General features: G+C 39.9%; 1 protein-coding gene across 3 annotated transcripts in view; it reads left to right on the forward strand.

The window, feature by feature from the left end:
• The window catches only part of LOC114496282 (desmoplakin), a 40,514-nt gene that overhangs the window by 8,935 nt on the left and 15,097 nt on the right, over window positions 1–16,482 (forward strand). For all 3 annotated transcript variants that reach the window (XM_028511588.2, XM_028511586.2, XM_028511587.2), the window contains exons 2-12: window positions 3,450–3,552; window positions 5,246–5,394; window positions 6,076–6,250; window positions 9,737–9,865; window positions 10,794–10,844; window positions 11,748–11,909; window positions 12,518–12,622; window positions 13,469–13,564; window positions 13,862–13,987; window positions 14,534–14,686; window positions 15,691–15,845. In XM_028511588.2, the coding sequence (XP_028367389.1) occupies window positions 3,450–3,552; window positions 5,246–5,394; window positions 6,076–6,250; window positions 9,737–9,865; window positions 10,794–10,844; window positions 11,748–11,909; window positions 12,518–12,622; window positions 13,469–13,564; window positions 13,862–13,987; window positions 14,534–14,686; window positions 15,691–15,845 (1,404 nt within the window). The remainder of the gene's footprint in view (window positions 1–3,449; window positions 3,553–5,245; window positions 5,395–6,075; window positions 6,251–9,736; window positions 9,866–10,793; window positions 10,845–11,747; window positions 11,910–12,517; window positions 12,623–13,468; window positions 13,565–13,861; window positions 13,988–14,533; window positions 14,687–15,690; window positions 15,846–16,482) is intronic.

Genomic DNA, 16,482 nt, shown 5'->3' on the forward strand with positions numbered 1-16,482 from the left:
AGTAAAAAATAGGATTTGATTTTAAAATTTTTCAATGACACACAACTTCAAAAAAGTACACGTGTTCCCTGCAGCAAGCTCTGCTGGCCATCATGCCGAAGAATCCAGCTCTACACAGTGTTGAGTGTTGGACATTGGGCTGACCCACTAGGTCAAAGTCCTTTCTATCTGCACTTCCTTCTTGATTTGAGTACAGCCATTCTGTGTGGATTCTTTACTGGGCTGAGATGGCAGACTGAAATATAAAGGTGGATTTTCTTTTCTCCAGTCATTAAACCTCAGGGCCTGAGTCTCCCTTCCTCCATCTAACTTGGATGGACTGAGTTCTTCAGAAGGTTCCCTTTTTCACCAAGGTTTTCTTCCAAAGGGGGTCCTTAGCCACACTTGGATGGAAGTGAGGTGCTTACCGATGAAAGACAGGAGAGGTAGATCTTGCTTACTGGAACAGACACTTACTGAAAAGTTATGTATAAGATGAAATTTGATTAGTTAGATCATACTTTCCTATAGACAAATAGCAATACCAAAGATTCTTCATTACATTGTTCAGACACTTTAACTTTTCATTTTTTGACCCTTAAAGGGATTAGGCTTTTATAAATTCCTCTTTCCTACATAGTTGTTAAACTATTTACTAAAATGTTAAGCAACACCCATAGGGTTTTAGTGGATATCAAGGGCATGTATGATAAACATATGTAAGCCCTTTAGTAAAGCATGGAGAATTCTTTTTAGTATTAACAGCATATGAAATTCCCTGTTTTGTTTTGTTTTGTTTTGTTTTAAGTTCAAATGTACGAAGGTAAGGGGAAGCAGATAAGATATCTTAATAGAGATGTCAACTGCACTCTCTGGAAGTATGAATGTTTTCTGAAAGTAGGAGGGAACTACCTTGCCCACCCAAAAAAACCCATGGAAAGTCCACTATTTTAAGCCAACATTTAATTGCCTCACCTTTCTTTTTCTTGGGAACCGTTAATTTCTAAGTGTCCTATAAATAACTACTCTAGAAATTGGGTAAAAAGAAGCTGGTGAGTTTTTTATTTTGTTCTCAAAGGAATGTAATCATAGACTGACCTTAAAGAGACATACACTGGTATATTCATTCACAGCTGATTTTGGCCTGTTTTTTAAAATATGTTTTTATTTTGGAATAATTTTAGATTTATGTAAAATTTGCAAAGATACTGGAGAGTTCTCATATACTGCTCACTCAGGTTCCCCTCTCTGCCTTGTCTTAGTAGCTAGGTGTGTGATAGTTTTTACAGTAGCACACATTATTAAATCATTCGAGAAACTTGGACTTTCCATTGCTGAGAGATAGCCCTTCCACTTACCATATTTTGCCATATATAATGCATATCGACGGTTTTGTGCGCATTATACATGGGAGTCTTATAACCATGTATGATGCGCATCCCTATTTCTCAAAAATTGGGGCAAAATTGCGCATTATACATGGCAAAATACAGTATTTCCTAGGGACTGGTATTCTTTATGGGAATTACCCTCTGAATCAAATAGCTGTACAGAATTACTAAATATTTCAGAAGAAAGGTAATCTCATCCCTCTTCAATAAAAGAAAATAAATGTAATTACACAGGACTTTCCTAATCCCTTTTCTATCCTATGGTTCTAAATGAGGTTTCTGTATTTCTGACATGTTTTGTGTCTCTTGAATTTCTTTCCTCTATTGTATAATAAGTACATGTTGGAAAGTGTTCTAAGTCAGTTGGAATTTTGTGCAAGTTTAGACAACTGCTGCAGTCCTGTTTGTATCTCAGCAGGATGAGCAGGGTGCCAGATTTCCTGTGGAATTCTGCGTGGAAGAAAGACTGGCTACGTTCAGAAGGGGCGTGGAGACCTGGTTTTGATAGGTGGGCAGTGCAGGCGGCTATTGCCAGGGCCTGCCTGGAGGAACCGTGTCATCATCCAGGGGTGGTTTCCAGGGAAAGCTTGGTTCCTCACCTGCATAAATTCAGCTAGTGCTGGCTTGTTGGGGAGGCTGACTTGCATGGAGGGACCATAAATAGGTGGCAGAGAAAAAGAGTCAGTGAATGCTTACCAATGTGAAATGACGCAGAATCAGGCCTGGTGGGAGAAGTTCCCTGCTTTCTTGTGATTTTACCCCATCTATGCATAGGATAGCCTGTGTTTTTCAAACCTTTTTTTTTTAAGCAGTAAATTCTTTCTTTAAACACATATCCACCCCACCTACCCCTGACACACACACACACACACACACACACACACACACAGCTGGAAGTCGGAGGGGGTTGGGGTGGCGGGGAGAGAAAGGAAGAAAGTCCGGTACATCAAACAGGCATCTGTCAGTTTTATCTGCCCGGGACCCAGCCCAAGGGCTACGTGGCTCTGGGGTCCCATGAAAGACTCAGGCTTCTTGTAGTCCATTGGTCAGACCTTTTCCCCATCATTACAGAATGTTTTAGTATGCTTTAAATCTCTTAAACTAGCTGTAGTAGGCTGTGCTGTGGCATAATGTATCCTGGCAAATTAAAAAGTAAGACTGTGTTATTATACCTTGCTCTTTTTACTTATATCTGGAGCAAATTAAATTCCTATAATTTTTTTCATTAAAATATGAAACATCTACAATATTCTTCTTAAACACCAGTGTTGTTTTAAGGTTTCTGTCATATGTCTTCTAGAAAAGAGTTTCCTTTGAAATGTACACGTGCTCAACTTTCTGAGCGTTATTGTAGAGAAAAATATTCTAGGATCATCTTGAAAGGAAAAGTGGCTTGTTTTTGCAATATAGATATTTAAATTCCTGTCACTTCCTTGGCACCATTATTTCTTTACCATTATTTTCTTTCAGTGTGATTGCAAAAAATATTCTGTGAAATGAGCTTTATTCTTTCTCCTACTATTTTCCTTAGCCATCCTGGTCAGAAACCCCTTTCTGCTGGGAGGTTTTACCCCAGGGACTTGGGGGCTGGGCGCTGTGGTTGGGTGAAGCAAGAGGTGTGGTAGATAAGCTGCTAGAAATGTGTTTTTACAGCTCAGAGAGTATTTCTGGATTGGATCTTGGACCTGGAAAAGGAACTTGGTGTGAAAGTCATTATTGGGCTAATAACTAAAATTTGAAAAAGTTCCTTAGAACTTTTATTCAATTCATTTTAAGTGTTCTGATTTGAGAATTATACTGTTTTATAATTGAATGTCTTTATTCTTAGGGAATACATGCTGAAATATTTTGGTTAAAGGGCCATGATTACTCTCAAATAGTTAAGAAAAAATGTATAAATACATTTACATACAGAGGGGGAATAAAGGTGACTGTGCAGATTGTTAACAGTTGGGGAATTGGGGTTGAGAGGGGACTACAGGAGTGTTTTTTTCTCATTTTTGCAACTTTTTGAAAGTTTGAAATTATTTCAGAATTGGGAAAAAATTTACACCTGCTTCTTTGCATTTGTCTCATTAGTCAAACTGGAACGATGTCCAGGCAGCCCAACCAGAACACCATCCAGGAGCTTCTGCAGAACTGTGCCGATTGCCTGATGCGGGCTGAGCTGATTGTGCAGCCGGTAGGCTTTCTTGTTCTCAAGTATCACCCACGCCCAATTTTGTTCCCGTTTCGCTTGTGTGCTCACCACTCTCACCTGTGCGCCCTTACTCACTGCCTGCCTTCACTCAGGGTTTGGAGATTATCTTTTCAAAACAGACTAAATAGGGATGTACATCTTCTTAACCTACTTGTAATGTTGGTTTAACAATGGGAACCAGTTTTCACACAAGCAGTTTTTCTTTTCAACAGATATTTACGTTGCAGACTGCAACAACCTGTTGGAATTGCAATACCCTCTTATTGTTTACTTTGTAACACTTCTTTTCCTAGAAATGCTTTATGTCACTGGATTGTGATATACACCATTAATGTAATAAGTTGTTTTCAGGAAAAAATTACCATATTGTCAGAACAATTCTATTTGAGAAACAAAAAAATATGGAAAAATAAGCAATTGAAAATTGAAGGAAAAAGATAACATTAATGAAAGCCTCATGATAATATCTTGATATTATTGAGAGAGCTTAGGATCTCATTGACACAGGCTTAGAAATCAGGTTCTATGATGTCTTTTCTGTTTAAGGTTTTATTTCAAAAGACTATAGCATTTACATTTGCCCTGAGTTTACTAAAAACAGGCTAGAGAATGATGGGGCCATAGCCACATTTTCTATCCCTTCCCTGATTTATTATATCTCTGTAGGCTCCTCGACGCTGATGATAATGGATGGGTTAAATCTGGAATCTGGCTTTTCACAAAGTACCCCTATTAAGTAAAAAGAGGGATTTTAATCAAATGAATTTATGTGTTCTGTTTGGAGACTATCTTAATGTTCTAATTTCTTAATTTTAGGTATTGTGTGGGTTCTTATTCTGGTTATTAACTTCAGTCCATGTAAAAAGATATTTGGGGCTCAGCAAACCAGCTTTGTTCTAGTTCTGGTTGTTCCATGCCTCTGATTTGAAACACAGTCCTCTAAAAGTTCACGTGGTTCCTTTACCTAACGCTGAACAGGAGGCACCAGTGACTTCACGTTGAACACATACACACCCAGTCCGGAACATTTGTGGTGGCTGTGGATACATTTTACATGTAGCTCCACAAATTTTCATGGCATCATATTTTCAGTTTATTATTACTTTTATGCACTGAGGTGCAGTGATGTCAGGGAAATGTACTATATTCAGTAACATTTCTGTTTAGAGGAGTAAGGGGCATTTGGCTGAAGCCCAATGAAAGCAGCAATTCTCAGATTCTAGAGAAAGCTCGTACACACCACAGAAATAATTATAGATTCACAAGAAGTTGTAAAAATAGTACAGAGCACTCTTGGGTACCCATCCCCAGCTTCCTCTAAAGGTGACATTTCACATAATTAATACATCATCAAAAGAAGGAAATTAATTGTCCTAGTGTAGTGAATTAGACAGCTTTCTTTTTAAGAACTGAAAAATTATTTTCTCATAAGATGCAGGAGAAGCTCAGTTTGTATGCAAAAGACCTTGGCCAATATAATGATGGTACAGTGTTCCTACCATAGTAATATTCCTATTCAATGAGTGTTCTGTGTAAATATGAAAGATAGGCATTTAAGGTACAGAAGAAAGGGAAAGATTAGCATTCTGTAAATATACTTTTAAAAGCCTGGCGAAAATTTAAAATACAGTGCACAAATTTTGGCTAACGAACCTTCCTTTATTCTTTCTTTCAGGAACTGAAATATGGAGATGGAATACAATTGGCTCGGAGCAGAGAACTGGAGGAGTATTTTGCTCAGGCCAGTGATCAGATGGAAATTACCGATAGTTTGATCAGAGAGATGCGGCAGATGGGCCAGCCTTGCGAAGCTTATCAAAAAAGGTACTCCCCAGTTAGCACTAATACAGAGGAATGTCATACACCCAGTTACTCTCAATCCCACGACCCAGGTCATCCCTTGAAGGAAGCACAGATGCTGGCTCACAAGGTCAGGTTTGCATACTTGGTGTTTTGCAGCTTTATGTCTTTCTAATGTAAATCAATTTAAAACACTGCCTTCATCTTGTGGACTCAGAGCTGCTATGAGAATTGAACAGAACTGGCCAAAAGAGTGTGCCTATTTTGAAGGGTTCAGTTTACTATGTTAACTGTACCTCCCTTGAGGGGGCAGCATTTGTCTTTTAAGAGTCTAATATCAAGTCAAGCTCAGTTTACTGAAAACAAAATTGAGAGTCTTAGAGTCGAAAATGCAGCTTAAGGCAGAGATGGACAGTCTGCCTTGGTTCTCACTATACCTAAAATTCAAGAGAAAGCATAAAGTGCAGCCAGGTTAGGCAAAGCCAGCGGCACATTCTGTGATGTTTGAGGCTTTGAGCATCACACTATTTAAGTTTTTGTATGTGACTCAGATCCACATCATGTGGTAAGAAAAATATTCTTCAAAGAAAACATTTGTGACCGCTGTATTGACACAAGAAAGACTGAGGAAAGGGGAATTTGCCCAGCACGTGTTCTCATGGGCTGTTCTCCTGTGCTGGTGTAACTGCTTTCCTTTCTTTTCAGACTGCTGCAGCTCCAGGAGCAAATGCGCGCCCTGTGTAAAGCCATCAGTGTCCCTCGAGTCCGAAGGGCCAGCTCCAAGGGTGGCGGAGGGTACACCTGCCAGAGTGGCTCCGGGTGGGATGAATTCACCAAGCGTGTCACCAGTGAATGTCTGGGGTGGATAAGGCAGCAGAGGGTAAGTAAGCAGCTTCCAGAGGGACAAGGGCTGGTTCTCAAAAATTCCAGGTCTGTGTAGGCCTTGGGTATGAACAGGCAGGGTCAGCCCAGCGGTCGGGAACATACAGCATGTTCTGGACCTCAGCTAGCAGCAATGAGTTGCTGTTTTTGGAATTGTCCTCATATACAATTTGAAAGTGGGCTTCTATTTTTAAATGAATGAAACTTTTCAGGTCCCCCCCCCCCCCCCTGCCCCATATGGCATAGAGCATCAGCCTCATTGCTTTATAATCATACTTCATCACACAGGTAATATTTAATAGTTATAAGTCAATTAGTAGATTTTGACTAACTCTTACTGTGCACAACTGCAAAACCTGTTGTGGGTCTTTATGTGCTAAAAAACTTCACTGTTCTACTTCAGTGGTAACTGATTTTATCTGTGTTATTGATAGGTATTAAAAAAAAGAATGTTGTGGAAGTTCACCTAAAATATTAACAAATTTGGAGGAGCTGGGAACACACTAAAACTGGATGTTCTGGTTGGGGCTCATTGGTTGCTTACCTTGTATTTTTGAAGTGTCAGCTGTCTTGTGCAATCATTACGTCACTGGTGTGGGAGTGAAGTTAAGTGATGGCAAGAGGAGTTTGTGCTGAGCCTCTCCCTAGAACCAGAGTTTCTACAAAGTACTTTTCAATGTTAATTACTGTTTTGTTGTTTTATGTAGTAATTATGCACTGTAATGAACAGGTGGCAGTAGGAATATGACGTAATCATGTAGATGGGCATTTAATAATGAAAACCTGACACTAATGAACCATCCTTCTCCTGAGAAGGTGCCTATGTCTGAATGATAAGTTGTGGAGAGACTGTTTTGCAATGTGGTTGTGGCTCTAAGAAACTGTTTGTTTGTTTGTTTATTTATTTATTTATTTTATTTTATTTTCAGAGAGAGGGGAAGGGAGGGAAAGAAACTTCAATCTGCCAGTGTGCAAGAGATACATTGATTGGTTGCCTCTCTCATGCTTCCAATTGGGGACCTAGCCTGCAACCCAGGCATGTGCCCTGACTGGGAATCGAACCAGCAACCTTTTGGTCTGCAGGCCGGTACTCAATCTGCTGAGCCACACCAGCCTGGACAGAAATACTGGTTTTATTACTTGTTCTTGGAGCAATTTAGCAGTGGTTCTAAAGTTTCTTGATGACTTAAAAATTTTTCTATGTGTATTTTCCTAAGTGGTGAGGGCATATGAGAGTAAACATCCATTCATTCAGTCAACTTTTTCTCCCACTTATAAGAACTACATAACACTGTTACAGAAGGTAGGCTAAAAGTAGGTTATTAATCCCAGGCACCTAAATACAAACCTTTTTGCATGTTTTCAAAGTCCCTTCTAATTTTTTTTTTCAGTTGAGGTATAATTGACATACAATATTATACAAATTTCGGATGTACAACATAGTGATTCAGCATTTGTGTACATTGTGAAATTCCTTTCTAATCTCCAAACACCCATTTTTTCTTAGCATGTTATAGGTATTGGTACCAGGCCAGAAATTGAGGGGTCAAAAATTATGTTCCATGACCCTGAAAATGAATATTATTGAAGAAAGGACACATACACCAAATGCCAGACTTCTGTGCAGAGCAGAGTGGGATTAAGTGCTGTGTTTGAGCTGTAATAGAACCCTGCTCAGAGAGGACTGGCGGATGGGGTGCTGCTTTGGCACCTGTGGGATGGCGACGTTAGAGGGAGGCTTGATGAGGCTTGTACTTCATCTTAAAGATTGGGGACGTCAGGTTAAACAGCCTTTGAACCAATTATGAAATGTCAAACTCCCTCATTTCTTTTTAGTATCACAGTTACATAAAATGACAACTCAGATTTTGTCATTTTCTGTGTTCACGGCTGGGGGCAGCTTTGTAAGAATTTCTTTGTAGCAAAGGCTACATTTTAAAATTTTGGGAAATGGCATTATCACATGGACTCGGTTTTCTGTTGTGGTGTTGGGAGCATTTTCTAATAGTTGATGAGTGATGCTTTTCAGATCAGGTGGCCCCTATGGCTTCAAAAGAACTATGTAGTTGTATCACTTATTGCTGGTTTGCTCTGGGATTCTCTTGGGCCCCTTTCTTCTTATCCTTTCTCCCCCAAAGCATAGCTTGCATTCTTGCTCTCATTCCCAGGAGACTGAGCTGCAGAGGTCAGCTGATAAGACAACAGTGTCCCCGGCAGCACAGTCAGCAGGCAGTCACACATTTCCTGTGCCAGGGTTTTGTTTTGTTTCCCTGACTTGTGTTTCTGCTGATGGACCAGTCAGATACTATACACCTGGGTGGTAATGAGGGGCTTGAGCGGGAGCCTGGCCGTCTTATTCATGTCCCAGTGCACTCACCTGTTTCTGTTAAAGCCAAAATGAGCTGTGGGAGGGAAGGGTCAAAGTCCTGGGTACATTTCAGTTGTCTGACTCTCAAATGGCTCCCCTTTCTGAAAGCTTGCCAAGTACATTAGAACATGGATATGGCTTAGAACAATATGTGTTATGTTCTCGCTGTAATACGAGACTGGAATGTTTGCCCTTGGCATGTCCTAGAGATGACATAGGTGATTTGGAAATTTACATGAGCCTCGTGCAAAAGGAAGATGAGATGATAGACTTGCCATGGCATGAAATTTGTGGAATAATGTGTATGGTTCGTATTATGAGGCATTCTTAAATTTGAAGTAGTGGAGACAAAATAGGAAGTTAGATTCAATTTTTAAAAAGTTAATGGAAGGCTGGAATGGGAGTAGGGGGGAGAAAACTGTACTTGAACAATGATTAAAATAAAAAAAAAGTTAATGGAAGTCTACAATTTCAATGTTGCCAACATTAATTGAAGTTCAGGCATTGCATGTATGTTGTAACTTCTCTTTGAAATGGGCCATAGGGAGCTTGGCATCCTGAAAGGTAATAGTAAATGCTGGATTTAAAGAGTTAACAATTATATTTCTCAAAGTAATCTAAAGAAAAACAACAAAAATCTTTTAGGTTAGCTGTTCAGCTTGGGAAGTACTATATGATTGTTTCTGATGCCCATTTAAAAATGACTGACTATAGAAACTTACCAGTATTTTATGACATGCTATATGTTAAGTTTAGGAACTAGGTATGCTCACACACTGTACACACACATACATATGCCACTTGCATGTACACATGTAGATATTTTGTATCAGAGGTCATGATCTAGGCTTCACAAATCTCATTTTTGAATCCCCTCTCAACCCGTCTTGAGCTGAGGTCAGACAAGTTGAAGCGAGTTTTTGGCAACCCCATTAGCCAAATGGCTTGGAAATCCCAAGCCTTTAAAGTATTTTTTTTTCCAGTACGGAGTATTTACATCTTCAGGTTGTTGTAGATGAAGCTGTGTATGTCTCTGGCACTCTGACCCCTGATGCTGCAGGTAAGGTGTGTCAGAGGCACAGGATCAGAAATGAAGGCCACTCTCTCCCTTGACAGGTGGACATGGACGCGCTGTCCTGGGGCATGGACCCGGCCTCGGTGGAGCAGAGCATCAACAGCCACAGGAGTGTCCACAATGCCATTGAGGAATACCACTGGCAGCTGGACAAAATGAAAGCTGACCTGGTACTTTGAAGTGTTTCATTTTAGAGTCTGCAAAAGGCATAGTGAAGGGTTGTATAATTATTTGGTCCCAGACAGTTTTGTCTGAGACATTTGTCTGTCATTATTTTCCCAAATGACTGGAAATTTTTAAAAATCCCATTTTATAAATGGGGAAGTAGAATTCAATAGATCTGCTGGAGATTATGATAGCACTGAGTGGGGGCAGTTAAACAAAAGGCTAAGAACAAACAAACACTCCTTTGTGTGTAGTTTGTAGATGAGTATTTTGTCGGGGGGGGGGTTCTTTTCTGCGGAATGCAGAGCACTCCTTCAAATAGAGAAAATCTGACAGTCATACCATTTTATGTCCTTGGTGAATTCTTTTCTATGTGGTAATTAAAATGCATCTCTACTGGGGAAAATTAGGTCTCCTCCTGATACCTTTCCTTTGCTGAAAAGACTGACTTGAAGCTGGGTGGAGAATTACAACATAAAATAGTCATCTGATTTTAAGAGCTCAGTTCTTCCCAGATTTCTGTACTTTAAAAAAAAGAAAACTTATAACAGAGCCACTCATCTCTCTTCTTCTTCTAGCTTTCTTTTTTGCCTTAATTTTTGTCCACTTCACTATCTGACTGGTTTTCCCTAAGACCTAGCTAGGGAGTCCGAAATCATATTTTCAGACTCGCACAATTTCGTAACAAGCGAGTCTTTCGGTGGCAATGATCAGGCCTTCACTTGTGGAGATGGCACCACCAGGCCAGTGAGGGCTTGTCTTCAGACCAGTGGGGGAAAGGTCCCTGTGAGGGAAAGATTTCCTAGGGAAAACAGTCTTTCTCACAAAGGGTATAAAATCAGTATCTGACAAAAAGGTTTAGAGGGGCTGCTGTTTCTCTGCAAAACCACAAGGGGAATATGAAATCATTACCTGCTCTTTGTCACCTTCTAGCGCGAGAAAGCTGCCATTTACCAGTTGGAGGGGGAGTATGAAAACTTGCTGGTAAGCCAACTTATTTCTGAAGTCTCTGCGTTCAGTTCAGCTCCATAACTCTGGAGCGCCACCACGGGGTAAGGCACCTGCTAGGTGTTCTGCCTGATGACTCTGTTCCCCCTGATGACTCTGCAAGTACCTGGAAGTACGCTCAGGGGCTTGAAGATGCTAATTTCATTTTTGCTGCTGAAGTTCCCTTCAGAACTGAATTTTAAAAGATGCTTTTCTGAAGATAGTACTGAATGCTGTTCTATTTGCAAATTAAGTGTCACATCAATAGCACTCATAAAATACTTGCAGTTAATGCAATAATGCTTTTCCACTTGTGAATTGCAGTCTTTTTATGAGGTAGATAGGGGTTTACCAGACCATTTTATGATAAATTCCGAACCAATTACTTGACTTGTAAGAAGTGATATTTTCATTCTTCTGCCTATTTGTATTGCCCCATTTCTACTTCTTTGATATTTTCTTATTGGTAGTGCTACTTTTTAAATAATGTGGCTACTTGTGACACAACAGTTTCCTATTAGGTCTAGGGTTTGACTGATGGCACCTTGAATTTTTGGGGTATGGGAGAGGGCAGAGAAAGCTTGCTTTATCTTTTTAAGAATGCCATTTCCCCTTTATAGTCTAAAACTAGTTATTGAACTCAAACATCAGTATCTGAATCCAGACCTTTCTGGAAAGGCTGTTTTACCAAATCTAAAATTGCTCCCTTGTTCATCATAAGTTTGGATGAGTCCCATACCAGGTGGTCAGTGAATGTAAATGGTTAACATTTTGGTGATTCTTGTGCTTTTTTGGGGGGGGAGGTAAAAGGGATCACATGGGTGTATCTGTGGAATCTGTAGAGAATACCATTAATCTGCATATTGTGGTCCTAATGCTGCTTTTGAATGTCCCTTGCAGAAAGCATCCTCTGAGAGAATGGAACACCTGCGACAGCTACAGAACATCATCCTGGCCGCCTACCGAGAGATCATGTGGATCAATGACTGTGAGGAGGAGGAGCTGCTCTTTGATTGGAGTGACAAGAATACCAACATTGCTCAGAAACAAGAGGCTTTCTCCGTAAGCTTGCCCCCGGCACCCGCCCGGCCCCCTGTTTGTAAATGCTTGCCTCGAGGCTGTCACTTTAGAGGCCTAGGAGATGGGTGTCAATGGACTTGTAATAATTTATCAGCCAATTATAATTTAGCCTATGTTAAATGGTCATGAAAAACCTTCTAGCATAAGCAAATGGTCATGAAAACCAGCATCGGCCACATACTGGAAGATCTCAAACATCCTTTTCTGTCTAAAGAATGCTAGGATTCTTTTTTTTAATAAAGTTTTTTCTCCCTGTTTTTATTTTTTGTTGATCTTGGGGGATGAGTGAGGAGAGAGAGAAGAAAACATTGAACTTTTGTTCCACTTACTTATCCATTCACTGGTTGCTTCCAGTATGTGCCCTGACCAGGGATCAAACCCACAAACTTGGCATGTCAGGATGACACAATGACTAACTGAGCTACTTGGCCAGGGCAAAAAAAAAAGCTAGGATTCTTGAGGAAAACATAACAATATTCCTAGGCATTGTCCATTTCCCAAATACAGTTTTGTATTTAACATCCAGCGATGGAAATGCCAGAAGGCCAGTGGTGACTGACTCTGAAAGGTTTGTTTTCTTTCATTCACAGATACGCATGAGTCAACTGGAAGTTAAGGAAAAGGAGCTCAATAAGCTTAAACAAGAAAGTGACCAGCTTGTCCTCAATCAGCATCCAGCTTCAGACAAAATTGAGGTAAGCTGCATGAGATTTACATTTTTATTAGGAAAAAAAGGGAAATTTTTCATAAAGCCTGTACAAATGAATGAATTCCTACCCATCATAAAGCCATGACAAGTTTATTTTATATTTTGGGATCATTACCCTTGACGAACACTTCACAATCTTTTTCTGGAAAGAACCAAATAATATTTTAGGTTTGCTGGCCATCTGGTCTCTGTTGAAATTATTTAACCCTGCCATTGCTGTGTGAAAACAACCATAGCAATTCATAAACGAATGAGCTTGACCATGTGTAAAACTCTTACATATAAATGCAGGCAGGTGGGCCGGGTGTGGTCCCTGGGGCTGTAGTTTGCTGACCTCTGTCTTAGACTGCCATCTGTTGGCTGTGCATTAGCTGTTGGCACTGGTATGGTCACAATGGTTGTTAAAAAAAGGTGAATATTTCTATATCAGCTAGGAAGAGTCATTGCCTTAAGCCCCTCAAGCCCTCCACATGGGTGCCTTGGACCTCCCTGGGATCCAGGAACAGGCCTTGGGGCAGTGGGGGAACCGTGTTTCAGGACTGTCCCAGTATCTGTTTGGATCGGTCAGTAGCTGTGCCATTTGGGTGAATATTTCGAGTGATACTCCTAATGGTATCTATTTGTTAAAACTGGTTTTAAAAGTTTAATTTCTACTATACCAAGAGTTCCCTGTTGGAAAACTCTGTTTTTAATATTTGGAAAAAAGTTTGATGTGCAATTAGATAAAAAAATGCTTCATAGCTTCATTTAGGCCCACATATCTATGGAAGAATAGATGCCTGCCTCTCTGTGCCTGAGCGGTGCTGACACAGTTGATGTTTCCGTGTTTCAGGCATACATGGACACTCTCCAGACACAGTGGAGCTGGATTCTTCAGATCACCAAATGCATTGATGTTCATCTCAAAGAAAACGCTGCCTACTTTCAGGTTTTTATACTTACTAATTTCATTGTCTTTTAGGTCTCAATTCCTTGTCTTTTAGATGTTTTAAAAAGTACTGAAAATAATCTTCAAAGTATTGCCTAAGTACTGTTTTTTTTTGGTTTTTAGTTTAGAGGAACATAGATGGGTAGGTGAATGTACTTTCTGCTCTAATCTTTTCTTTAGCCACCTATCAAATAGACTCTTAGGGAAGATAGTCCTTGAAATCGAAATAGTGGATGATATTTATATTGCTCATTGAGTTGGTTTTCATTGACACGCAATCACGGTCATTCTTAATAGTTTTTTGAAGAGGCCCAGTCTACGGAAGCCTACCTGAAGGGCCTTCAAGACTCCATCAGGAAGAAGTACCCCTGTGACAAGAACATGCCCCTGCAGCGTCTGCTGGACCAGATCAAGGACCTGGAGGTATCATCTCTGACCCAGGCCCTTGGCAGCCTTACACAGGGGAGACAAAATGCCCCTGAGCAGTGCAGCACAGACTGCTGATTGGCATTGCTGTATATTACAATGTGTGCCCAAAGATCACACCAGCATTTTCTTATATTTTAAGAAAAAACAAAAATTGTTTGGCTTTTCTCAAAATAAATTTCTTTACAGGCTCAGCTACTGTTGAAAATTGCTTTTGCTATCATAATTACTATTGCTCAAAACAAAACAGAGAATAACATGAAAATTCCTTTGGAAAAGCATGCTTCAAATTCTGTCAATGTCCTTTACATAGCGATGTTCTTTCCTGCCCACTTAATTCATGGCTGTGTAGCTTCTGGAGTCACTTATTATGAAAGGTTTTCATAGTCTCTAAAGATAGAAGACTTTATGGCTTTTTATAGCAAATACAACTATGGCAATCTCTCATTTATAATGTCATAGCAGCTACATTAATGTTATTTGAGGCAATTATAAAAATTCAAAGTATCTATGTTAAAGTATGATTTTTACTTGCAATTGCAGAAAGAACGAGAGAAAATCCATGAATACAAGCGTCAGGTGCAGAACTTGGTGAACAAGTCCAAGAAGATTGTGCAGCTGAAGCCGCGTAACCCAGACTACAGAAGCAGTAAACCCATTATTCTCAGGGCTCTGTGTGACTACAAGCAAGACCAGGTGGGTGCTCACCTACGCAGAGCGATACCAAAGCTTTCCCTTCCTCTACACAGAGATTTTGTCAAAAGAGCAGAATCTAATGTAGGCTCCTGTGAGCACCGTGGTCTTTCTTTTGTGTGAAAAGCAGCAAGTGCTGAATGAGCAGCGGCTTGTCCTGAATTCTGTGACAGTTGTTAGTGGTGAAACAGGGCTCATTTTTAAGCTACTCTAAATCTTCATACTTTTTTCCCTTTAATGTGCAAAACTTATTTATCTGTGATCACTCTTATCTTTAAACTTCTAACATAAAAGAAATGAAGCCTGTGGCCTTTCTGCTACCTATGAAGTCAATGTCAGTGCAGATTTTATGCAGCATTGAGTGTACGTATCACTTCTCCAGGCTCTGTGGTAAATACAAAGTGAAAAGTAAGTTAAAAGGGAGACTGAAGTACGTAAATATCAAGCTTGTTACATAAAAATCAAGCTTGTTACATTTCACCCAGTTAAGATAGATGTCATATTTTAAGTATCCATTTTAAGAAGCTATATAGAGTTAACTTAGAAAAGAAGCCATTTAGATGTTGGAGTAAATTTAGAAAGTTATTTTTTGAGCACCTGATACCAGAATATTTTATTTAAAAATTTTTATGAGCAAATGAATGAGACAAGCGACGTCCACACACTAAAATCTAATACATAAAGCATTAAGTCACAAACAAAGAAAAGCCATGTGGTAAGTTACTGCTTTTACAAAAGGATTTCTCACTTTATTAATGGGTTCCCCTGGCCATCTTTGGAAAATTGTTTCACCTAATTTACTTTATACACACTTTTCAGGCTCACAGGTATTATGTAAAGCATCAGTGTGGTTGGATTATGTAAAGATTATCTTTGGTTAATGAGAAATTAATAAGGTAAAAGCTCAAGTAGTTTGTACATGTTCATCTCTGTTTCTGTCTTTGAGAAAGAAGATCAAAGTGTGTACTCATGAATAAAGCCAAAACCCACGGTTGCTTGCCTTACAGAAAATCATGCACAAAGGTGATGAGTGCATCCTGAAGGACAACAATGAGCGCAGCAAGTGGTACGTGACGGGCCCAGGAGGTGTGGACATGCTCGTACCCTCTGTCAGTCTGATTATTCCTCCTCCGAATCCTCTGGCTGTGGACCTCGCTGGCAAGTAAGTTGTCGAAGTTCCTCAGAGCCGTGACATGAATGGGAGTGGGGAGAAATGGGCAAATGCCTATACAAAAAACTCAGACACAGAATTTCGATCATGCCGATCATGCTGCTGTGATTCCATCCTTTCAAAGAACCTCATGAAGGTCCCCTTACATTGTCTTACAATTTTGTGTTGAAGATACTATAGTTATTGTGGGAGGATAAAGAATAACGTCTGACTGTAAGAGGACTGGGGTATGTCGTTGTCATATATTTAAAGGGCATTGTTCCAAAGTTCTTCCCTTCTTAGACAATCAGCAATTTTGAATGTAGCTGCAAATATAAAATGCACTTAAGATCAATATTTGCTTGTCAATAGATGGAGTATTCATTTTACAAGTTGTCCATGGCAGATTCTTCTAAACCACTAGTTGCAGAAATCTGCAGCACCCTCAGAATAGGGAGCACAGCGTAATTTCCAGGCTCTGGCTCTGGAGCCGTGACCGCACCCTGCCCGTAGTCTCGCCCAGTGTCAGACCTCTGTCCGTAAAGACGTGTTCTGTAAACAACATACACCAAAAAATCACACCATGTATTCTGATCAAAATGACTGACACAATCTATACTAATAAAGATCATTGAGAATGCACTTTTGG

The sequence above is a fragment of the Phyllostomus discolor genome, chromosome 5, assembly GCF_004126475.2.
Source record: "Phyllostomus discolor isolate MPI-MPIP mPhyDis1 chromosome 5, mPhyDis1.pri.v3, whole genome shotgun sequence".
NCBI classification, from domain to species: Eukaryota; Metazoa; Chordata; class Mammalia; order Chiroptera; family Phyllostomidae; genus Phyllostomus; species Phyllostomus discolor.